Below are 27,178 nucleotides of genomic sequence, written 5' to 3'. Positions count from 1 at the left end.
TTTCTTGTTTAATTGATTATGTATATTGACTGTTTCAACCAGGTTCAACCCACCATTTTTTTTTCTTTAAAAATGTCCTGTACCAAGTCAGGAAAATGGCCATTGTTATATCATAGTTCGTTTCTGTGTATGTAACATTTTTACGTTGTGTTTCCGTTGTGTCCTTTGTTTTCTCCTATTTTTGAGTGTGAATTCAAATTACTATAAGACGTGTCACGGTACTTTTCTATCCCAAATTCATGTATTTGGTTTTGATGTTATATTGGTTATTGTCATCGGATTTTGTCTAATGCTTAGTCCGTTGCTGTGTGTGTTACATTTTAATGTTGTGTCGTTGTTCTCCTCTAATATTTAATGCGTTTCCCTCAGTTTTAGTTTATTACCCTGATTTTGTTTTTTTGTCCATAGATTTATGAGTTTTGAACAGCGGTATACTACTGTTGCCTTTATTCAATATTTAATTGTGAATATTGAATTTCATATCTTTATCTCAAAACTTTTATCTTTTAGTTAATTTCAAGTGAATGTAATTTTCAACACAATTTTTGTAGGCATCGTTTGGATGTTGTTTTCTGTTAAAAGAACGTCAATGAGATGAAACGACCAATTCGTTTCAGTATTCTAGAAATCAGCATGAAATTACACAAACACACACCAAATTTTTTATCATAGACAAAAAACGGAATAATTACAATAAAAGTACCAAATAAATGCAAATAATACAATAACTGGACCCTAGAATCTACACATGAACAAAAGGACACACCAAACCAGCGTTTCAATGATAAAACATACGATTTTTTTAAAGGGGCATATGACGCTCGAGCTTAATTGTCTAGGATTGTCAGTTTTCCTATCGAAGGTCGATTGTTTTCTCCATGCACTTCGACTTCCTCCGCCTATAAAACTGGCCGCTACGAAATAGCCTAAATGCGGTGCTTAAAAGTGGCGCTAAAACACCAAAAATCAAATCAAATCACGACACAATTTCATTACATGCACTACACATGAAGAAAAAATATCTTATAAAACAGCTTTGTTGTTAATTTTTATCTCGAAGCCGCAGTGAGGTCATAGTGCAAAATCACGCACTCCCGATTGCAAGTTCAAGATAACGACTCGGTAAAATAACGTATGGTAACCTGTCAAGAAAGGACATCAGAATAATAACATGCAATGATTCCTTCCTTAATTTCGCGTTGTTAGCATTGTAGATTATTTAGAAAACAAAGTTTTCTTCTGGCTCATTTGACCTTCACCAGTTAAATAGAATCATATTCAAAACAGTGTAGCTGTGGCCATTGATTGACGACCTTAATTTATTGACTGGGGCCGATTAGGTGAACGTTTGTCTATAAAGACCGCTGCTCACTATGTACTTGTTAAAGACACTTAAACTGTGGGGTCACAAAAGGTTCTCCACACCTAAATAAAGTAATTAGAAAAACTAATCAGGAATAACACGATGTTTTGATGTGTATCAATAATATAAATCAAAACATAAAGTTATTCCTGAATATTTTTTCGATTTATTTAATATTAAAGGCGTTAAGAACCTTTGGTGACCCACAGCTTAATTCTATAATAAGTAAGTAGTGAGCAGTGGTCGTTACAGACAAATGTTCACATAATCTGCCCCAGTCAATGGGATAATAATTAAGTTTGTCAATCAATGGCCACAGATACACTGTTTTGAATATGATTCTTATAGACCTTTTCCACTGATACATAATTAGGTCTTTCCACTTTTCTGTGGAAAGACCTATTGTTTTTCTTCTGATTATTTTTTTTTTCTTCCGCCTAATTTTGTTCTTGCGATAAATATTTGTTTCGCAATATGTCGCTTAGATATTTGGTATATGATATCAAGCAGTTTATGCGCTTTTGAAATACCCTGCGTAACCGAATACTTTTCTTTGTATGAGTTTTCTCCTCAAACACTGTTTTCCTTGTGTCCACTACTCCTTTGCAACCGTATAAGATTACAACAAATTTATTTTATAAAATTGCTCGTTATAACTTTCGCATGATTTGTTGTATTTTGACCAAAGCGATATGAACACTCCATATGAGAGTTATTTCCCCTTATGCATTTGATATTAGTGATATGCATTTCTATCTTGTAAACCATAAGTGATAGAGACCTAAGATCTTTGATCTGAGGTCCTTGGTCCAAAAAATAAAAAAATAGGTCAAGATCAAAGGTCAAGGTAATAGTCTAAATTTTGATTTTGGCTTATTTTCACTTATATCCAAAAACTGTATAAGATATTGACAAATTATGTTTACTTAATTGTTAGTTGCGACATGTCGTAACACATAAATTTTGATTGCAAGGGTTCGTTAAACGCAAAAGAGAGTTTTCTCCCCTCTTGTATTTAAAATACCATATGGTGATATAACTCATAAAGCAAATATAAGTAAGACCTATGGTCTTTTGATTTGAAGTTCTTGGTTTTTAACCTTCAAATTGATCTCAAGGTCATATATTGATTTGACATCCTAGATTTTGACCTTTGCTTTTATCTTATATGTATACATGATAAAGCCATGGGACTTTGCAATAGCTTTCAAACCAGTTTACCTTGAAAAAAACAACCGGAAGTGACATTGTGTAAACCGGAAGTATCTATTTTTAATACCTTATTAAAATAAAAGTATGTAGAATCAGATATTTTTAGAATCAGTGTCAAGTAAATATTCAAATAGTATTGGAAGTAACATTTTTCAGACCGGAAGTAACAAATTATCTCCCTTATTTAAAAAATATTGAAAAAAAACATATATTTTTTTAATCAATTTACAATAAGCTATCATTTGATGATTGAAATGACATTTTAAATTTAATTTTGTTTCTTTCATATTTGAATACATGTTTTTTTTGGTGGAAAGACCTTCAATTGTTCTATGAACAATTGGTTTTTGGGAAATGACGGCTTGTTGAAGCCGTCTTAATCCCAATGGGGTTGGCCATTGTATCACTCCCTCACGTCATTCATTCTGTGCAACTTTTGGGAACCCCCCTCAACATTTCACACTCATTTGCTTATAACGAAATAAACAAATTAACAGATTGTCTTTAAACTGATTTCATTTATGATGCTTGCGAAATTGTAGTATTATGAGCTCTCACTATTTTTATTTACGTTTATTTTACAATCCGGAAAATTAGTACTACGAAATAATAAAAAATATCCAACCATGTGACGTAAAGGTGGGAATTCCTCACTCCGCAGTATGTTATGACAATCGTAACTACTCGGCAATTCTCGCGATGCAATACAATAACTTATTTCCTCGTGCAACATGAAAGGCCGAGTAGTTCCGATTGTATGTTATGACATAGAGGGAGTTGGATTCTTCGTCTCTCCGTAGAGGCGGATTCACCCGAAGTTTGCCGATTGATAATCGTGTTGACGAATCACATATTAGAACATGTCACTTCTCAAAATAGTCCATGAACAATGTCGTTTTTTTCTCGTCAGATCAACCCACAGTTCATTTAAATTTTTATCATTTTAGTAATCTTGGTACTTTGACAGAATGTGAATGCTTTTTTTCTTGATTATCGAGTTTTTTAAGTTCGAAAAAAAGTACTAAAAGATTTAAAAACACGCGGTGCGTATGTATACAGATAACCCAGCTGCTGAACCCTGCAACCTGCTGAGAAAGAAAACTTAAAGATATATCGTAAGTATATTATTTAATAAACATCGAAAGGTTAGACTTTTGTCAATTTAGTAGGTTAAACTTCATATTAGTTCATTTCAGGGACAAATATATACGAGGTGGCCTTCGCAAAGTCTTTATTGGTAAATTGACCCCGTCCGCATTTTGTAAATATTGAACAGCTGTTACTTCATCGTTGTTTTGGCTATTTAAATTTTTACTTGCAATGTTTCTAAAATATTATTATTTGGTATCTATAACAAAAATGTGTTATCACTAGTTTTTATTGTTAAGTTCAAATAACTATCAACCTTAAAGAAGTGTCCCAACACTCGTTTACATAAATATTCGATCTACGCATGCGCAAACAGGTAAATTTTAGTATGATTATTTAGGTCAAAATTATTATTGATTATTTCCTCTCATCCAGTTGATGATATTTTTCTCTGAATTTCTTTATCTTTAAATCTTTTAGTATTGTGATAGTTGAATAGGGATCATATATTAGTCCCAGCTGATTTTATCGCCATCTGGTAATTTATATCTACGCATGCGCACAGTTTTGTTGGGGTCCCAGTCTCGTAAAAGCAGACACTTTTAAATTTGTCTCTGAATATTGAAGAATATTTTGTGTTTTTTTGTTGTGTTTTGTGTTGAAACAGTCTCGTAAAAGAAGACATTTAAGAAATACATTATTGCCTGTCAGTTTCATTGAATATATTTTGGTTTTGTTTCTTATTTTCTCTTGATTGGAAAAAAAACATGTTTATTAACTGTTGGATTCAATTTTCCTTTGTGCAATGATGAACTTTTTTGATAGGTTTGAATATGTACTGTACTGCTTTGTTCAGATTAAGATTATTACATCCATTTATGCTATGAGTGAGTGTATTCATGTCCGGCAATTCAGTCTGTGTTAGGAAAATACACTACAAACTCGCATTGAATGGTTTGAACTTTTTCAATAAATAAATAAAGTTTAGTTTCCTTTTTGTATTATTTTTGACACGGTTGATTAACACGCAGGTCCTCTCTGGATTGAAACTATGTTGTTATATAATTTTGATTTGTCTGCACTAGTGTCTCTATTTGTTTCTTAGATATTATATATGTTGGACCAGGCATGAATGACATGTGTTGTACATTTATCTAGAATAATATATAATCAAGGTGAATACTTAAAACATTGAACTTGGATTGAATACTAGTAATAATACAAGAACTCAACACTTCTAGAAATGAATCTTGGAATCAATTTTAATATTTTGATAATTCTTACAATAATCATTCAGAGTTGGCAAAATATTTATTCTAGAATAATTTAATCAAGGAGAATGCTTAGACAAGAATTTTGATTGATTATTTGATAAAAATTAAATAAAACTTAGAAAACAATTTCAATTTAACAATTCTTAGTAATACAATCTGCATTTGTTTGCTTTAAGAGAAGGTTACAGGCATTAAAAGACATATTTACTCAGCAATATCAGTTAGAAAAAAGAAATAATGAATATTACTTGTTTGACCCCAAACAGTCGTTGCAGAAATGGCCTTCCAATACCAGATGAAGCTTGTCATATTTCAAAATATGAAAACTTATCTGCGCTGTGCAGTTTTATACGTGATCTTGCCTGCTCTTTGAGCAGCCTAAATTTAGGACAGATTGTATACGAAATGATTAGATTTGAGGTTAAAACCCCTCTTAATGCACGTGGTAAAAAAACTTTTGTGTTTTCAGCTTCAATGATCTTGCCCGAAACCAAGTCAGATTATATGAAAAATATTCAAATGAAAAACAAACAGTTCAAGTTATCTGTCATTCCGATGTACTAGATAAAAAAAAAGAAAACGCATACCAAGCTCTCATTCTATTCCACAAAAGCGAAGCAAGCTTGATGAGGTAGCTTTAACAAACGATATTGTTAAAAAAAATCGGTTTGTCAGTACTAGAGGGTCCTTTGTATGTTTGTAGCTCCTGTAGGCAAACATGGTTTAAAGAAGGTGTAGTACGCATGTCAAAAGTAGCTTTAAATTGCTTAAAAAGTGCAAATGGTATAAAATCAGTAAACAATATTGAATGGGTGTGTCTCATATGTAAACGACACTTGGTGTCTGGACAAATTCCTGATTGTTCTGTTGGTAACAATATGAAATTTCCTCCTATACCAAATGAACTGCTTGGCTTAACAAACTCAGAGCAAAGACTAATATCTCAAAGATTCCCATTCATGTCAATACGTCAACAACCGAGGGGAGGTCAGTTATGCATGAAAGGTAATGTTGTTAATGTACCAGATATTAACAAAACTGTTAGAGTATTACCGCGCACATTAGATAATGATGAAATAGTGTTTGTAAAATTGAAACGCAAAATATCATTTAAGCATAGTGTAGCTCAAGAAATGATAAGACCTAAAAGGACGATTGATGCAGTGAAGTTGCTAACCGGTAATAATTTGTTTAAATCTGAAGGTATACATATTGATTCAAGCTGGTCTTTAGAAAGTCGTTCTAATGAAACATGTGAAATGCCTCCATCTGAGGCAGATACTAGTGTACATAATTTGACAAATGATGATTGCAATACTTGGGATGAAGAGCAGAATCATGAAAATCAACCAAGTGGCAATTTAGACACTATGCTCAATCCGATAGGATCTAGTCAATATAAACAAGTTTTGAATATTGCACCTGGTAAAGGGAATACTCCCCTTGGCATATTCCAAGATTATAACAGTGAATTTTTAGCTTTTCCATCAAAATACTGTGGTGAAACTCGAATGCCAAACAATTTGAGGCTTGTACCTTTACATTACAGTACAATAAGTAAGTGGGAGCTGCGTAATGTAGATAGAAGAGTTGCAATGTCCATCCCAAATATTTTTTTCAAAATGAAAAAGCTACAGATTAAATATATACAAGACCGAATTCAATTAGCCATCAGAAAATGCAAACTGCAGGGAAATAAAATAACTGTTCATGACGTACTAGCTCCTGGAGCTGTTGATAATTTAATTAAATATAATGAAGGCTATCAAATCTTCCGACAAATAAGAGGTTCAACTGCTTACTGGGAAGTTGCTAAGAAGGATTTGTTTGGTATGATAAGACAACTGGGGATTCCACGTTTTTTTGTTTCACTCTCAGCAGCAGAAACTAAATGGAAAAATGTGTTGATAACCCTGGGAAAGTTGGTAAACAAAAAAGAATATTCAACATTAGATGTTGATGAAATGTCCTGGCAAGATAAGTGCCATCTAATTAATTCAGATCCGGTAACTTGTGTGAGGTATTTCGATTATAGAGTACAAAATTTCCTACACAGTGTAATAATGAGTCCTTTAGAACCAATCGGGAAAATACAGGATTATTTTTACAGGGTTGAATTTCAGCAAAGGGGCTCGCCTCATATTCATATGGTAGTTAGGAAAAGCAACATCTGAAGAAATAACATCATTTGTAGACAAGCATGTTACTTGTGCAAAAGATGAGACAATGACTGAATTAATCAATTATCTGATTACTGATTCTGCAAACTATAATTACTTTGATTGTTTCCGTAATTATTGTAAGCATGGTAAACTCCTACATCATGTACATGGTCCTACAATCTTATTATACTGTTAAAATAACAGACCTAAAAATAAATAAAAATGAAATTATTATACATGATATCCAAAAAATATATCTCTTTTTTTATTATATATTTATAATCTCAAATTATGGCAAAAAAGCAATAGTAAAATCTAATGTATGGGAACAAATATATGAAAATATGTGTTTAAATACATGTATGTATGCTAATATATGTTTGTTTTGTTTTATCTCATTTTCTTTCATGAACGTTGTTAAGTATGTGTATATATTTTGTTTACCAGTACTGTATATATTTAAATCACAAATAATCAAGTACATGTACCAATGTCTTTATAGTATACTGTGTAACTTTAAAACCAAACATTTAATGAAAGTACTTTGTGAATATGAGGTGAAACAAATATATCTTTTTCTAAATGTAGTTTTGATATCAACTACACATTTAAACTCCAAACTAAACAATGGGTGAAAATCTTCATATAATATCACTAAACTGTCAAGGTTTACGCCAAAAAGGCAAAAGAGAAAGATTACAATTATAGACAAAAAAATCAAAAATGTAACATTCTTTTCATTCAAGAGTCACATTTTATAGAAAATATTGAACAAACAATAAATAATGAGTTTGATGGCAAAATGTTTCATAGTTATGGTAACACACAATCAAGAGGTGTTTCAATCTTTGTCAAAAATAATTTAAAATGTAAAACAATAAACGAAATAAAGGATAATGAAGGTAGAATAATTTTGATAAACATAGAAATAAATGACAATATTTTTACTCTAATAAATGTATATGCTCCAAATCTACACAAAAACAGAAACAAATTTTTCAAAAAGGTTCAAAATATAATTGATAACAATCGTTTGGGTATCCTTATATAAGAAGATGACATGAACGGAACTCTCTCAATTGATAATAAAAAAAAAAAAAAAAAATAGAAGACAAAAGTGTAATTTCGTTTTGACCGTATAGTAAAACAAATTAACTATAGTGCCTAACCAGATTTTGTGAGGTAGACGAAATCGGCCTCTTAAAGATCGTATTGACTTTTGATGTCTAAAAATAGATTTAGCTGACTATGCGGTATGGGCTTTGCTCATTTTTGAAGGCCGTACGGTGACCTATATATGTCTGTGTCATTTTGGTCTCTTGTGGACAGTTGTCTCATTGGCAATCATACCACATCTTCTTTTTTATAGATCGGACATATTTTGACTTTATTTACTGACTACATACGTTTGGTATTAATTGTGATTTACATATTCCCATGAGACTGAAAAATGATTTTTTTCTGTTTTAGATAAATAATAATTTTACCTGGCGTAGCCGTGCGTAAAATGAATTTCGGCATTTTCTCTTCGAAAAATTACTTGTTTAATGGAATAAAACGTCTAACCTGTAAACTTTCTCTTTTTTCTCCACAATAGGATTTTAAAAAATAATCTATCTACAGTGTATTCGGGGTTTTTTTTATTTTAAATTTTGTAAAAATCGAAGAAGTGGCAATTCTTTCCATTCATACCTTTACTTTCATTTACAAAACAAAATATTGACTCGTCCAGTGTCCAGTTTAAAGGTTAGTTACCATACACATTGATGTACGTTCTGATTAATCAAAAGTCATGTATGAAAAGCATAAAAAGTTTGAAGGTAAACTAATAACAACTTAATCTTATCAAAGTACCTAAGATTTAATACAATGACCAGTCCACATCATAAAAAGTAATAGGGGTAAACTGGATATGGAGAAAATGTCAGATATTTAAATTTCATCATTTTGCTACAACGAATAAAAATGTATCAATCAAAAGATTTGCTACAATTTCATGTCGTTCTGTATTTGTACAGATTTTTTTATCTTTTATTTGCGTATTTAGGCCTTTAGAAAGTTTGGGCTTTAAAAATCTGCATAGTTGTTGACTTTATAAAAAACCTTCGCCTGTTTTAAACATTTAATGTTTCAAAATTAGTACCTGACTACAAAATAAAATCTAATCTTAAAACACTGCTAACAAAATCATTCTTATTGATATAGTGGTATTATCATTAAGTGCGTTGGAATCAACAGTGGTATCGCGATCATCGAATTCCCTCACAAAATGTTATCACACACTAAAACATCACGGCCGACACTCGGCTTACCGAGAGATTGGTCGGTTAATCTATATTGAGTATGCGGCTATATGGGCGATTGGTCTCGTAATCGGGTTGGTTATACGTCTGTTAAGAGTAAAACGCACAATTTATGGAGCAATTGATGCAATATCTTCATTGTAAGCAGCTACCATATACCAAGACAATATGTCTAAAGATACATCAAGTGGGACATATACAATTCATATGTTGATAGAATTTGGCTACATAGAAAGGTTAAGTTCAAAGGGGAAAACTGACTCTCATTATCAATTGCTAGATGGAAGCAAAGTAATGTAGGAAAATATTAGTTAGATCTTCTATATGATGTGAATTTAGATATATGCAATCAACTTGTCACCCATGGTTTTTTTTCATAATATAACGTGATGTTAAAGGATAACTAAAGGCAGTAGTATACCGCTGTTCGAAACTCATCAATCGATTAAGAGAAAACAAATCCGTGTTACAAACTAAAACTGAGTAAATACATCAACTATAAAAGGAAAACAACGAAACAACAGAAACAATGAAGTGCACCAAAACGTAAAACGACAATACAACACACAGAGACACGAACTATAAGATAACAACTGCCATTTTCCTGTACAGGACATTTTTTAGAAAAAGGTTGGTTGAACCTGGTTTTGCGGCTGGCCAAACCTCGCGCTTTGACACCAGTTATTAATATATTATTGGGAAGCTCTGGTATAAAATCATCTTCATTACAATAAATACCTAAGTCGACATGCATAATAACGTAGTTATTTCACGTAGCAATGATAAAAATCTTGAAAATAAACTTTCTGCTGATGTAACAAATATTTTTTTTCAATTTCTGTACATTATCTTTAATTAGATTGGTTTCTTTTTATCAATACAAGGTTTCACTTACCTTTTATACAGTCACATTAATTCTGAGAACACGTGTGTTCCTTTCTGTGTATCAAACGATGTATGTATGATTCACAGCTCCCATAGAATTGACAGATTCAAATTGTTATTTGGATGGAGAGTTGTCTAATTGGCACTCACACCACATCTTCCTATATCTAAAGTATGAAGGCTTATGTTGGTTGCTAATAAAACAAGGTTGTAAATAGTATGGAAATAGGTCTTCTGGAGCATTTTGCAGATCCGGCGTATATAACGTTATTTAAAAGGACATTATAAGTTGAGTTTTCGTCTTATTCTGGGATAAAGGACAATCCAGGTCTCTGAAATTCTAAAGATAAAAAACCGACCTCCTTACCAAGGTGACGCACCTGGTCTGTCCGCTCTTCAAGTTGTCTTTTTATATTATTTTACCTTGATTTGAATCTTCTTAATCAATTTATGAGATCAGAACCTTGATAATACAGACAACAGTAGTAAATGTATATTGCTGTTCGCTGTTAAAAAACAATAAACTGCTGTAGCGAACAAATAATAATAAGAATTTATTTCATCCGAAATGACGGTTGTAAGAGTACTTGTTTGTTTTCTTAGGGAATTGTCATCAGATAATTCCTTTAGGACATATATTAAAAATAACACGTGAACTTTAATGAATGATTGTTCATCTAAAAATACTCCAGCGCCATTGTTTCGTCTTCGTCAGAGTAGAAAGAGGAATAAAAAGCACAAACTTTATATTAGACACCTAATGGAACTTCAGCCCAGAAAGTTGACAATAAAAGTCGGTTGAAAAAATGCAGTTTATATTCCACAGCTTGCGTGTTCTATTATATTATCATTGATAGAGGGTTGCTGGTCACAATGATATTCAACAAACTAGCAGGCATTCCTGGGACGTTTCATTCTATCAAACTCGGTCGTAACGAGTTAAATTACATCACCAAATCAGACAAATAGCCCCATTGGAACTTAACATGGCTGGCCTATAAAAGATTGTTAATATTGGAGCAATCTGCTTTCTGTAATAGCACCAGAATTCACCTTTAATTTAAGATGGGATTTTTTTTACCCGTCTTTAGTTTTGTAAATGTGTTTGTCTTTTCTTTGTATTTCTTATTCTGACATGGCGTTGTCAGTTTAAATCGATTTATAACTTTTGAATGTCCCTTTGTATCATCATTATTTTTCAAAAATGCCAAAACACTATGATAAAGAAACTTATCATATGTTTAGTAGTAAATACAGTAGTTTTGCATATTTGATAAATAGCCTGCTGTTCAATCCATATCGCGCAACTTTGATGCGCACCCTTTATCGCATACCCTTTATCACACCCCTACCCTTTATCGCATACCCTTTATCGCACACCTACTCTTTATCACACCCCTTTTATCAAGTGAAGCCCAAAATAATAGAAATTGTTGATGACAGAATCCAACCATATATTGACACGATTACCAACAACAAAGATGCTCTGATACTGCCAGAGGCAGAACTGAAAAAACAAAGCGACGAAATAAAATCCCTAAAATCCAAGCTAGTTAATGTAGAATCTAGAATAGAGGAACAAGAGCAATATTCCAGAAGAACAAGTTTAAGGTTCCATAATGTTCCTGTACCAACCGATAATAACGGTGCAGTCATAACACCAATTGATACAGATGATCTTGTTTTACGCATTTGCAACAAAAAGCTCAAAATCAAATTGAATATTATCGACATAGGTCGATCCCATCCCATTGGTGAAATGAAAGACGGAAAGATCTCCATCATCGTAAGATTCCTTTCTTATCGTCAGCGTGACATGGTCTTCAGAAATAAAAAGCAACTTAAAAACAACCCCGACAAGATTTTTATAGCTGAGAACCTAACGAAACACAGATATGATCTGATAAACAGACTAAATACTCTGCGTACCAAAGACAAGATACATTCATTCTGGACACATGACGGCACAATACTTGTTAAGAAAACTGATGTATCCAGCCCGAAAAAGATAAAATCCAGACAAGACATATATAAACTCGGTGGGGAAGTCCTTGAGGGTGATAGCCAAGATGAGGATTAGACATTCCGTTTGCACCAAGTTTCATATTCTTGTACTAACAAATTCTGTATAATATTGGGTTGTATTTAGTAAATACATACGAATGTGTCTATTATTAATTTTTCTTGCGTTTTGGAACTGTTTTATCCTGTGTTTTGTTATTGTTATTATATGACATAGCACGTGGTTCTGTTTACATACACTGTTGAGTGTGTAAATACTGTGGTAAATGTATGAGTAGAGTTCTCAATTTCAAAACTTATATACAAATTATTTTGTGTTGTTTAATTAACATTCAAATGTCATGCTTACTCTAGCGTGATTAGTAGTAAATAACATATGGCCTTAATATCAAACTTAATTAGACTCCGCCTCTTATTCATTTTATCGATAATAGTAATTGAAAATACAATATTTTTTATTTTTGTTCTTTGCACCTGACCATCAATAATACATATATAACTTTTGTTTATCTCTTCAATAGAAATGATATTTATCAGATTATTACAAACTTCTCTCGTTCAATTTCGCAACCACCACCCCCCCCCCTTTTTTTTCCCAATGTGTTCAACTTTTACGTTGTTATACCTCAGTTTGTACATAATTGTTACAGCATGTAATGCCGTTGAAAAACTCAATTTTGATCATTCGAAGTGCTATTGTTTGTAATCAGAGCGACAGTCTTCAGTTTGTTTCTGGCAATATTTTGATATGATGTTGAAAAGGGCCTTAGATGAAAATAATAGTATAATTTGTTTGGGTGATTTGAACAAAAATTTCATGTCAGATATATCGTCAAATATAAGAGATATTATTTTCATTAACGGCCTCATTAACATTATAGATAAGCCGACGCACTTTGATACACGTACAGGTAACACTTCGTTGCTTGATCCTATTTTAGTGACAGATTCGATACCTGTTGTCGATAAAGACACCTATTGATAGAGGGATCAGTGATCACGATGGAACATATGTCACAATTAATTGCGGATTTACAAGTAGTCGTACTTATAAGCGGAAGCTTTGGGACTATAAAAATGGGGATTTTGACCTCATGAATCAAAAGATGTCAAAGGCTAATTGGGAGCATTTGATTTCTGACGCAGATAACATGAATGGTGCTTGCACTAATTTCACTAATTCACTCCTTGACATAGCATCAGAAACAAGGTAAATAACATGAAAAAGCAGTCTAAAAAACACTTTTACGCCAGTTTAAATGAAAATTTAGATGAAATCAAACAAGCGAATCCGAAACAGTATTGGAAGATTATTAATATGCACATTAAAAGCGACAAGCCTGTTCATGGCGTACCACCTTTGAAGGATCCGACTCAAAATCATAATTTGGCATATGAGAGCGCTGAAAAGTCTGAAATTTTGAATAAATATTTCTGTTCTATAGCTAATTTGGAAAATCCAGATAAGGATTTACCAGTCTTTAACGATCGTTGTGCTGATTTCCTGTCATCGATTGTAGTTAGTGAACAAGACGTGCACGATGTGATTTCCACACTTGATGTTGATAAAGCGGTGGGGCCTGATATTATAAGCAACAGAATGTTACTTGCTGTCAGAAATCAAATTTCAAAACCATTATGTTTATTATTCAATAGGTCATTACGGGATAAAATATTCCCAAACCAGTGGAAAATTGCACATGTTATTTCATTATTTAAAAGTGGTGATAAATCTTTGCCCTCAAATTATAGACCTGTCTCTTTATTATCTTGTGTGAGCAAACTTCTGGAAAAAATAGTTTTTAAAAATATTTTTAATCATTTGCATTCACATAAGCTATTATACAAGTTTCAATCAGGATTCATTCCTGGATATTCTACTACCCATCAATTGATTGAGTTGTATAATCATATTATAAAGTCACTAAACGACAAACAACTTACTAGTATAACATTTGTGGACATAAGTAAAGCTTTTGATACAGTTTGGATCAAAGGTCTTTTATATAAGCTCGAAAAATATGGCATTAAAGGGGATTTATTATGTTGGTTGAAAAGTTACTTATCGGGACGGTCACAAAGAGTGGTTAAGAAAGATTCACTATCCACATTGGGCTGTTTAAGAGCTGGTGTGCCCCAGGGGTCGGTACTTGGTCCATTATTATTTTTGATAAACATAAATGACATTGGAGATGATCTAAGTGGGTTCAGTAGACTTTTTGCTGATGACACATCTATTGGCCACACTGCACCCGATGTTACAAGTCTCAGCACTTTAATAAATATTGATTTAGATAATTTGCAAAATTGGTCTGAAAAGTGGATGCTAAAATTTAATCCTAATAAAACAGATATCATGATTTTTAATACTAGGAATATACAGAACGTCCTCACTTTTGATTTTGGTGGAGTCTCAATAGCTCCTGTAGATACACATAAACATTTAGGTATTATTTTTAGTAGTGACTGTAAATGGAATAAACATGTTGATAAACTGATAGAGAAGACGTCAAAACAAGTAAATGTACCGAGGAAACTAAAATTTAGACTAAAAAGGGAATATCTTGAAAAGATTTATATGATTTTTATTCGTCCTATTTTGGAATATTCATCTGAAGTTTGGGACAACTGTGGGCAAATTAATTCCGAACGGTTAGAAAAGATTCAGATTGAAGCTGCACGTATAGTTACCGGTTTACCATGTTATGCTAGTATCAACTCTATTTATAGAGAGACGGGATGGGAGAAATTAAGTGTCAGAAGGGAAGTTAAAAAACTGACCATGTTTTATAAAATTGTAAATAACCAAACACCGGATTATTTACAAGTATTGGTTGCTCCGTATGTATCAGATACTAATAATTATAACCTGCGAAATAGACATAACATTAATATACCATTGAATCGTCTATCAGTTTATCAACAATCTTTTTTTCCATCTTCTATTACATTGTGGAATGAATTAGATTTGCATACTCGTCAAATTCCTACTTTTTCTTCTTTCAAGCTACAATTGCAACCACTGTATTTTCATAATGTAAAACCTCCTAGGTACTATTGTTATGGAGATCGACTGCTATCTATATTACATGCAAGGCTACGCAACAAGTGCAGTGCACTTAGCGCAGATTTAAACAAGGCCAATTTAGTACATGATGCATATTGTGCATGTGGTTACACTAGTGAAAGTGTTGAACACTATTTATTTTATTGTAATAACTTTACATCGCAAAGAAATGTTATGCTTACTGAACTGACCCACTTAGACATTCCGGTTACAATTGATTTGTTATTGTTTGGTAATGACAACTTAGATACAAAAGATAATTTTGTAATATTTTCTGCAGTACATCAATATATAAAAGAAACTCAGCGTTTCTCACACTGATAACAACCTTGCTAGTTATTGTTTTATTTACTAGTCTACAGTACAGACGATGCATTGTTCGAATGATTGATTTGTTGTTCATAACGGTTAACATAGTGTTTCGCCTCAATGGATTTCAATTATTGAAGTTAATACAAAAACGATACTTACATTAAATCTATGATCTTGTCATCCCCTTATCCGTATGTTTAACGTCAGAATTTAATTTCCGTATCACAATTATATATATTCACAATATTGCACTTTACTTTTTACAACTTATACAGGTAAATATTATAGAAAGTCATTGAAAAACACACTAGTAACAGTAGGTGTTTTCCCTTTAGACCGATCGTTTGGGTGTGTTTGATTATTCAAATAAGAACGTTTGATATCCATTAAGCCGTTTCTATTATTTTTTGTGTGTATAAATATTATAATAACAATAGCTGTGATTTATTTAATTATTATTCATGCCTTCATGCTTATTAGAAAATTACAAATTTATGTAATGTGCTATATAAATATAATGTATATTCATGTATATTATGGAGAAGACGGAACTAAGTTGAAAAACTTGTGTCTAATCCATTTGTTTTGAACAATAAAATATGTTTAAACTATCACACCCCTACTTTTTTTTTACAAAAGTCAGTTTTGTTTTGTTTTTTTTTTTTTTGCTTAAGAAAACTTTTCCTCGAAATAGGTCAATTTTTTGAATGACGTCATTGTTTGGAATTTGGGATCCTCAATGCTCTTCAGCTTTGTACTTGTTTGGCTTTATAAATACTTTGATATGAGCGTCACTGATGAGTCTTATGTAGACGAAACGCGCGTCTGGCGTACTAAATTATAATCCTGGTACCTTTGATAACTATTTGGTATGTGACGTCACGAACGTTAAGTTTTCCTTTTGTAAATGACGTCACGAACGTCAAGTTTCCATATTTTTTGGCACACATACAAAACACAAAAATAAATACAATAATAAACAAAATATTTTTAAAACAACAGCACGCAAATTGTAAGGTAACTTAGGTGCTTCGGATAAGTAATTGAGCAGTTCTTTTAAGGCCTTTGAAACAAGACAAAAGTAGATCTGAAGGTAACCCAGTGCTATGGATCAGAAAACAGTTCATATAATATAATACTCTTCTGTTGAAATATATGATAAAGTGTATAATACATGGCAAAATCCGTATCACATGCCGTATCACCCTCGACCAATATCATCCCTCGGGCCTAAAGGCCAAAATAGCGTGAAGAAGATAAGGATAACTCATACACATGAAATATAAAGATATTTCATCAAGAAGAATGCAGAGTATATTTCATGGTCACCATTTTGAATACATGTATATGTTTGTATTGATCTACGTTTTTGAAACATCTGTGTAGGCTGGTGGAGGAGAATTGTATGAATAGCCAGTAAATCCAGGCGCAGATGGGGTATTAGAAGTATCATTTCCGGTTTGTTGTGACGGATAACCAGTTGGTTGGACTGGATAGTTTCCTGTTGGTTGAGTTGAATAACTGTCTTGTGGTGGTGCATAATTTCCAGTTGGTTGTGATGGATACGATGCATTCGGGGACTGATATTGAGCCATTGTTACTAAAATGTATAAATAAGCAAATATAAATCATGTAAATGTGAAATTTACTAACCGTTAACTTTCTTAGTTTACAACACAACTGTGAGATACTAAGGAATTTTAGTCCGAAACAGTCATTTTGATCTTAATAGTATCTAAAAAGTCTAAACATTGAACTATTGAATCATGTTTAGCTTTTCATTTAAATTTCAGACTTATCTATTCCATCAGCGTTTTGGATTAGTCTTATAAATTCACTGAAAATAGGAAGATGACGTAATATTTTATTGCTCAAGTCTTTTAAGAGCTGTTCAGATCAAAATGACAATTTAGATCCAAATTGGTTTACTATAGATTTACTATAGCGAATTAATTATGATAAGACCAACAGCAGGAGAAAATGCATTTTTGAACAAGAACATTATTTGGGTATCTATGGTTTTCTATGGTAGAACATGCAAATTGTTTTGCAATGTTTTAAATGCTGTCCTTTTAAAAATTTATTTTAAATTAATCAAATTAATAAAACTATTTACACGTCGATTTGATACAAAAAACAATCTATATTATATTTTGACCAAACAAAAAGATGGTTTATCATGACATATGGCTGATCTTACTTCCGGTTCCTGGGTTCATAACTTGTCCAGTTGATCTTCGTCCTCTGCATGTGTAACATAAAATAATTCTGACGATAGCAGAAATTAATATAATGCCACCAATTACCCATCCTATTATAATGCCTATGGTTCTATAGTCTGAAAAAGATGTAGTTTAAGATTTTACCATTTAGTTCTACATGTGTTAAATACCCTGGTAATCTGCTTGTAACTTTCATTAAATAATGTGTGACCAAATATTATTCTAAACTTTCCTGTCAACATTCCAGAGCATGAACATGCTGGTAAAGATTTAATTAATGAGAAAATATATTTTAACTATGTGTTATCAAGGCGGGTGTCAGGGATACTTGGAGGGAGTGCTGGCGTTGGTAGGCTTACCGTTAGAAAAATGATACCAAAATAAGTGTTTATCCGTAGATTTGTTCAACTATCAAAACCTACATGACAAATAAAAAAAAAGAATGTCATTATAATGTAAAAATGTTAGCACTTCAAAGTTAAAGAAGCTTAGTAAGCAAGATGACAATACAATAACGCCATACATAGAGTTACAATCGATAGGTTTTTACCCCATTTACATGCATGTGTTTTTCCTGTGCATGAAATAAAATATGATATACTAATAGAGCCTTTGTATGAGGTCCATACACGGATATATTGACTTGAAAGAAGTATATTGACTGAGGACAAAGTCAAAGGTCGATATTCTTCTTTGGGTCGATATATCCTGTATTGACCTCATACAAAGGCTACATTTGTTATATTATTAAAATTTCCGATAAAATTTGTATCAAAAACGTCATTTGATTTAGTTGGAATTTTTTAGATATCATATTGTCTCCTTTATTATAACAAAATATAAGTTGTTATTTCAATTGCTTTTTTGTTTTTTGTTTTTCATCTTATGTATTTGAAGATTTTTTTTCTTCAAATAATCGATCACAGATATCATTTGTTTCAAAACGTTTAAGATCGTTTAACAATCTCCTGAAATTCATTACATGACGTCACAAAGTATATCGCTTTTTAGATATTCTAAAAATATCCGTGCAATATGCTGTTTGCTATCCGCAGTTTTCTCTCTACCTTCGAAAATATAGTTTAACATGTGACTATCCCTAAACGAGTCAAATTTGTTAAAATATACGAATTATTAATATGACAAAATACAAAGTACGAAATATGACCAGAGAATGATATAATTTGATTAAATGAAAACAAATACAATACATCATGCAATTAAATTAAGTTTTTCTGCTGATCCTAAAAATATACCTAAGTTATTCAATTCTATAACATTTTTGACAAGTAACAACTGGATAAGTTTGTCTATAGTTTTGATTTCTCCAATAATAATAACAAGGAAATACTATACGGTATATAATTTGGAACGCGTTGATCAAAACATTTATTCTTAGTGACCTTGATGTATGGACCTCGAAATCAGAACGGATCATCCTCCCATCATCTGTGACCATTTATGCATGTTTGATTCCAGTTTAAAACGATTGCATGGTTATTATCTAGAAACCTCTTTTCTATAATAAGGTCAGTATACTTTTAGAAACTATGAAATTAATCTTAGAAGCTTTGAAACGACTGCATGGTTATTATCTAGAAACCTATTTTCTATTATAAGGTCAGTTTATTCTTAGAAAGTATGATATTAACCGTAGAAACAATGATATCAAAATCAAAATAGTATTGATAAAGACAATGTTTAGAATTACTTTACAACAAAGGAAAGATTATGCTCTAATGATTAACTTACAATTGTAGGTCATAACAGCTTCAATTTGCAGTTCCACTTGAACATTCTGAAGATTATTGGGTTTTTTAGAAGTTAAATAAATATACATAAATTCATCTTGTTCTCCACAATATTTCGTTGTTGGTTTGTCATTACATGTATATGTCTAAAATATAAATAAACAACATCAATAAACAAATAAAAACAAACACAACCACCAACCTATCCTCATCTCCATAAACAAAGAAAAAACAAACACAACCACCAACCTATCCTCATCTCCATAAACAAAGAAAAAACAAACACAACCACCAACCTATCCTCATCTCCATAGACAAAGAAAAAAGAAAAACGAGAAGACAACACAAAACAATCAATTTCAGTTATTAAATGTGAAAACATGGGAGTACAACAAATTCACTTCTTAAAACAAAAAAACATGTTGCGTGTACACTACTTCAACACCAAATCAATCTTGTTATAGACCGAGTTAATTAATGCCAGCTATACGTATGTTTTGTCTTTATCGTTGTAACATTCTGTAGAACTGTACAATTTATATGTTTCTTTATAATCGAAATTTCCACTTTCATGTTCCCCTGAGTTTTGTTAGGTGGGGTTCGTGAAGGTTAGTTTTAAATGTTTATAATTTTGTATACTGTTGTTTGATTATTTTTGCTATGAATTGTCAGTTTGTTTTCGACAATCAGTTTGAATCTCCCTTTTATATCTTTCTCCCCCTCTATTTTCTAGACGACCCAATACTTAAAACGTTTGATAATTTGTTGTTTTCTTCAGATTCACAATCGTTGAAATGTTAATTTGGTCATTCAGTTACGAAGCAAACATTAGAATTATCAAAATCGAACATAAATGTTAAGCATATAAGAAAATACTACAATGGTTATTTGTGACAGACTCACCTCGACTTATTCGTCATGATGACATTTAAGGGTAATCTAGTGGTATAGAATGACTAATCTCAAGTTTAAGTGTGAATGAACTCATCATAAATACCAGGATTGAAATTTAGTGTTTGCGCGAGACGCGCGATTCGTCTAAAAAATTATCATCAGAGATTATGGTCTGATGAGGAAACGCGGTGCAAGCTATTTAGACACAAACATCAAACTCAGCTGAGTATATTTGGAATTATATAGATATGAAACTATTAAACAAAACAAGATAAAAGTACAGATGTATATGTTAAAAGGCAAACATTTGAGTTCGGAAAAAGCTTTGTATGTTTAAAAGATCTTCAGTGTTTGTTGGTATGTGTTATTTAGGCAGTAAGCCAACCTGTGTATTCACTGGTGTCATTAATTGAGAATGTCAAAGATCAATTTTGTATTAATTAATTATATTCTCGTATCAGAGCGGTTATGGTAGAGGTTCATTTAGACATATTGATGCTTATATAAAATATCTACGTAGCTTATCATTGTCATGTTTTAGTTACTTTATTAATAAAAGACTCTATCTACAGTATGTACGAATGAAAAAGTATGCAAGGGAAAGTATGGGGGGTTTGACTTTGACACCAAGATGTTTGAATAAATAAGTAAGTACGTTCATATCTCAAGTCAGTACATTAATAAAAAACAAAATCAAACAAGAATACAAAAGAGCTCTCAAAGCTAGCTATATAAAACATCAGCATATATATACACAAAGCACTATACAAACTGAAACATACAGGCATCTGCTTTATACAAAACAAATAACTTTGTACTTTACTGAAATATTATTGAATTATAAAGGCAACAGTAATATGCCACTGTTTTATAGTCATCAATTGATTAAGCGAAACAAATCCATGTAACAAACAAAAACCGAGCAAAACACATCACCAATAAGCGGAAAATGACGGAACAACAGAAACACTGAACGGCAACAAAATAAATAAATGCTAACATAAATAGACACAGACTATTATATAGCAACTGCCATGATATTCCTGACTAGATACAAAAAAGTAAAAGAACGAGAGAAAAAAAAACGAATTTCGGAGAAAATACAAAACAAAAGTAGTCTATAAATTGTTTCCAAAGTTGTGTCCGATCAACAAACATGGCCGTCATAGCTATAAATAGAACACAGGGGTTAAATATAGTTTTGGGCTTTTATCTCAAAAACTTTAGGAGTTGGAGCAAAAGTTACAGAGTTAAAGTGACGAATAAGTCAAAATGTAACTTCTATGAAATTTTCAGACCAATTGGACCAACCATTGTAGGATTACTGTCTGTAATGGATTATTTTTATGAAATTTTACTGTTTTTGATTACTATCTTTTAATATCAAAATATATAGAGAGAAACTTTTAATGTCAAAAATGCTCAGCTAAGAAGGATATACAAATGAGTCAATTGACTCTTTAAGCCGTAGTCAAACCTTACCGGATAGCTTGAACGGACGCCGAACGGATGGAAAAGGTTTCTGTTATTATCCATTTGGTGTACTAAAAACAATGGACGCGTAACGAATGGGTAACGGACACACACAGAATATGCAACGTACAAGAAATGGAAACATACCGGACAGAAAGGATGTCGAACTTACATTCAACTGACGAGTACTGCATTAAACGAACACCTAACGGAAGCGTACCGGATAAATCGGATGACAAGATGCGCGGAAAATTAAAGGCGGCAATAATTTAACATGTAGATCACAAACATGTGACCTCAAAATGATTGAAAAGTTTCCGTGTAACTGGTTTTAGATTATAGCTCTGGTCACACCTTACCGGATAGTTCGAAAGGACGCACGGAAAGGATAAAAAAGGTTCCGTTGACATCTGTTATACGTCCGTTAAACGTCCGGTAGAAGTCTGTTGGTGAATTGGTCTAACGGATGTAGAACGGACAAGTAACGGCTACAAAATGGAAACGAAACGGACGACTAACGGACGTCAAAAGGACACTTCATCCGTTTGACAACCATTCGAAGTTTTGAATATACTCAAAATTTGCAGACGGACAGAACGGATGCCGACGGATAAAACGAACTCTGAACGGACATGAAACGGATATGGACGGATTGAAAACAAGTTATCCGTTCGTTGTCCGTTTGCGCTATCCGGATAAGATGTGCCAGAGGATTTATTCTTTTAAATACTTCAAAAGGGGAAGGGTGAAAAAAGAGGAAATAAAATGTCAGAAAAAAGCTTTTATATAGTGAAGACTCACTCCAAGATCCAGCATGAAAAATTAATATTCATGACACTCAAGAAATCTGATAAATGGCATTTTGACGCGAAATTTAAAATTGGCATTTACCTTCGGTACGTATCCGTTTTATCCGTTATCATCCCAGTCATGTCCGTTTCGAATCCGTTTTAGCCGTTAAACATATAGTAGAAGTCCGTTGGTGAATTGGTCTACCGGACCTCCAACGGACGAGTACCGTCGAAAACGGCGCATACCGGACGTGCAATGTACACTCCTTCCGTTGGACGTCTGGTCAAAGTTTTGAACATTGCTTAAAATTATCTATCAGACAGACCGGACGTCGACTGATGAAACGGCCGCTGAACGGGCATAAAACGGATAAAGATGGACATCTAACAGTTAGAACAGACGTCTGACGAACATGTACAAAAAAAAAGTAATTCGTTCGGAGTCTGTTCGTGCTATCCGATAAGGTGTGACCGCGGCTTTAAGGGTTTTTTTTCAATCTATTTCTTTTTGAAAAATCTTCTCTAATATTACTGGTCATAATACCATATTTTAACTTAACGTTCCTTAGGGTGTTAAGTTTGTAAACTGTATCCAAAGTGTTGATCCATTATCAACCATTTTGGCTTATATTTCAAAAACTACAGCAGTTAGAGTAAAAGTGACAGGAAGTGAAATTGATTAATGGGCCATAATCTATCTGTTATGACAATTTCAAACAAGGTCGACATCCGATTGTAGGGTTACTGTTGGAAATAATTTATTTATATTAAATGTTACTGTTTTTGTTATTACCTTTACAATTATAGAAGATAGAAAGTATACATGGCAATAAATGTTCATCTAAGTAGCAGTACATCTTTATAAGTTTTAAGAATCCACATCTGATTAAAAACACTGAATAAATAAATCTCATCTCAATATTTGTGAAGGCCATCTTTTACTGTAGAAGAGATATGTTTTTAGTAATAAATGAAATCGGAGTAGTTTTAATCACATAAATACCTTCAATAATGAACAACCATAACTCTCCTTGTACGTTAACTCTACCGCACAGTCATGGTCTTCGTACACTAACGGTGTTATGCAGATTTTATATTCATTCCTATAGTCGCTATCTCTCCCATAAAACATGTAATCACACCAGCTGTCTAAATCGTTTTTTCCATAGTATTCAGCAATGAACGATTCATCATCATTACCATTCTCAAGGGACACAGAACAGTCCTCAATAAATGTATCTGAATGACAAAGATGTACAAGATTTTTTTAACGTTTCTTTTCTATAAATAATGAAAAGCAGAAGTTTATTCAAGTTGCTGATAATTTGAATTTCCCTTCCTAGAAATGCAGTCGAGACAAAATGAATCTCCTCCTAATGAAATAAGTGATGTAATACATTTAATTTTTTAAGACGAGAGGCGCATGCATCTTGTCAATTTCTATTTCAAATTTGTTTTCATTATCTAGCGAATATGATATTGACAGCAAATACTTCCGGTTGAATAAACATTGAAAGCAGAAACAGACTGTGCAAAATGTGAACTCTAATTAATGACCAGAACTTATATTTGCACACCGGTTCCAAATACTGCTACAATAACATTGAGTAGATATATAATAGTTGTAATTCGGAGTTTCATCGTACGATCTAAAAGAAACATAATATAATATTCTTGAAATACATTTAGCAAGGAGTTTTGATTAAAAGCAATGGACAAGCATATAGGTCTACAACAGTCACCATTGTGTTATAATCTTAATCACAGTAAAACACAAAGACCACATTGTTTAGCTGAAGCTGCATACGACCGTAGAGTTATGACCTTAACCCTCAAAATCAATCCAAACTCTCCCTTTATGGTTATAAAACTTGTGTTTAAATTTCATGGATTTGTATTAATTTAAACTAAAGTTATTGTCCGGATACCAACCGTCTTCGGACGACGACGACCTGATACCAGTATACGACCGTTAACATGTTTTGCACTCGTATAAAAACATAAAAAGACATAAAGACAATCACAAAGCACATTAGGAAAAAAAAAACGAACGACAAAGATACAAAAATTCACTATCGCATTTTAACACAATGATGGAAAGTATAAGTACCGAGCCACGTCAAATGGATATTGCCAATCAAAGATCAGATTGCTCTGAGGGATACGATTGCCGTTGTTTCGTTGACACATGTATACATGTAGCTGGATAATATTATTTTCAAAACTAATTCATCTGCACATGTAAAATGTAATTTACGTAATTTGAATAGTTACAAAATAGCCAATCCCGGATAAAAGTGTATGAACAATGTACTTAGGCCTATTGTGTTTTATTTTTGTACTATCTATTCCAAGTTTACTTTCCACAGCAGTCACTGAGACTCGGAGTGAGAGAAGGTATTTCACTTCGTATCTTATCATCTATTTTCCTACGTTGATTCTAGGAGGAACCCCATTCCTAAGTCTTTAAATATTTAATTTCCTTTGGGTCGGTAATCATGACTCCTTTCCGTACACATTCCTCGGTTTAAATTGCAATCGTTTTTAATATAATACGACGGTTATCGACAGAACGAGCTAATACTCGACGTGTTATTTTGATTCACAATTCTCGGAAGTTACTTCCGGAAGGGAGACCACTCGAAACGATAATATGGAAGACTCCATTACGCCTGAAGGGGTGTTCTGGTTACAACTTCACAATGTGGACTACATTTATTTTAATTTAAATGATGCATATGATTTTAAATTATGCAACAACAATAACCCTCAATAGCAGACATACATAGAAAAGATCCCATGAGTTATAAATTAATTATTTGAGTGGGGAATCCAGAGCAACCATTCAATCAATATCCCTTTAAGTCAAGAAAACTATACGCATGCGCATCATTACCAAAACAAACCCTGGAACAAGAACGTATATCAAATGTTTATTAAACAACCTAGATGGTTCTCTATTTCTTTATGGAAGTACAATCTCAAATATCAGTTTCATAACGGTAACATATAAGAAAAACTCCACTTCAGTTCTTATATGACAGAAATAGATTTATCGGAATTCAGAGACCTCTCGCATTTTTATCAAAACTCGGGAATTCCCTCTGACGTGTTTCTAAATTTATAAAAACTCTAAATATAAATACTGCTTAATTCTGATTTCCGTGTTGTTAAAAACACGCATATAAGTCAAGGGAAATATCAAACATGAAGATTACGAAAAGAACATCATAGGAAAGTTGTTTAAGTTCAATCCCTTTGTTTGTTTTTACCTTTGAAAGCAAGACAATCATAAGAATATGTGATGTTCCTTAATGTTTAGAATAAAACGGTTGACATGAGGGCATTGCCCTGAGCCAATGGTATAAGTCTACAGATTGCTTGAAAGCAATCGTATCCCAAAAATAGACTTTACAGTGAAAAGTAACTATTTAAATAAATATAAGAACACTTATATACTCAACGTCAGTACTTATAATCTATACTTCAAGGGCATCGTGTATCATTTGTGACACGGAAGTTGATACGAAATATTCATCAACAAGGTCTTACGATGAACATTCAAGCAAATACAAAAATCCAAACAAGCAAATAAAAACGAGACGTTCATTAACATAATTATTGTTTATCAACTTTTTGCTCAGACACTGGGGACGTTTTACATAATCTGAGTAGCATCTGCTCCATCTTTTTTGAGTATTTTAAATGTTTACTCCATTTTTTAATTTATATGGACAAGAGAACTACGGACTGAGTTTTGATTGAGCCTGACTGTCTTCAGTCAAGAAGTTCGTGTATGGTTGCCTCTAGTTGCGCATTAATGTTTAAGGAGGAAATGTGTCATGATAGATCGGTTATTGTCTCATTCAAATTTGTACTTGTTTTTTTATCATTTATCTTTATGTCTACTTTTATTCAAACGTTAAACTTAAAAGTTGGACACAAGATACCAGAGGGACAGTCAAACTCATAAATAGAAAATAAACTGACAACGCCATGGCTAAAAAGGAAAAATGCAAACAGACAAACAATAGTACACATGACACAACATAGAAAACTAAAGAATAAGCAACACAAACCCCACCAAAAACTAGGGAAGATCTCAGGTGCTCCGAAAGGGTAAGCTGATCCTGCTCCACATGTGGCACCCGTCGTGTTGCTTATTTGATAACAAATCCGGTAAATTGTCTTAATTCGGTAGGTCACGTTCATGAAAGAGAAGGGGATTGCAGTTACGACGTTTGAATTATTTAGTGAAAGAACATCATGATCATGTATATAGCGGGGAGTAGAGTTAAAGGATATTGCTAACTTCTTATCTTTCTTCTTAAGAAGGTCCTGTATGAAGTCAGCTTCAT

General features: G+C 32.6%; 1 protein-coding gene across 1 annotated transcript; it reads right to left on the bottom strand.

Annotated features, from left to right (window-relative positions):
* Window positions 1-16,676: 16,676 nt before the first annotated feature.
* Window positions 16,677-24,461, bottom strand: LOC143065768 (uncharacterized). Its single transcript, XM_076239178.1, has 5 exons — window positions 24,398-24,461; window positions 23,824-24,059; window positions 19,664-19,808; window positions 17,890-18,027; window positions 16,677-17,289 (listed from the first exon to the last, which is right to left on the bottom strand). The coding sequence occupies exons 1-5, from the start codon at window positions 24,459-24,461 to the stop codon at window positions 17,051-17,053; spliced, it is 822 nt and encodes a 273-aa protein (XP_076095293.1). The 3' UTR covers window positions 16,677-17,050.
* Window positions 24,462-27,178: the final 2,717 nt, after the last annotated feature.

Source organism: Mytilus galloprovincialis, chromosome 1 (assembly GCF_965363235.1).
Source record: "Mytilus galloprovincialis chromosome 1, xbMytGall1.hap1.1, whole genome shotgun sequence".
NCBI lineage: Eukaryota > Metazoa > Mollusca > Bivalvia > Mytilida > Mytilidae > Mytilus > Mytilus galloprovincialis.
Note: the sequence above shows the minus strand (reverse complement) of the source record. Positions and strands in the feature narration are given on the sequence as shown.

Bases quoted from the DNA above. Each gene is read 5' to 3' on its own strand.
- LOC143065768 (XM_076239178.1), bottom strand. From the start codon at position 24,461: ATGAAACTCCGAATTACAACTATTATATATCTACTCAATGTTATTGTA. The intron at 24,060-24,397 runs GTGTGCAAATAT...TTTGTCATTCAG, and splicing joins TGTAGCAGTATTTGGAACCG to ATACATTTATTGAGGACTGT. The intron at 18,028-19,663 runs GTAAGTTAATCA...CATCTTTTTCAG, and splicing joins AGCTGTTATGACCTACAATT to ACTATAGAACCATAGGCATT.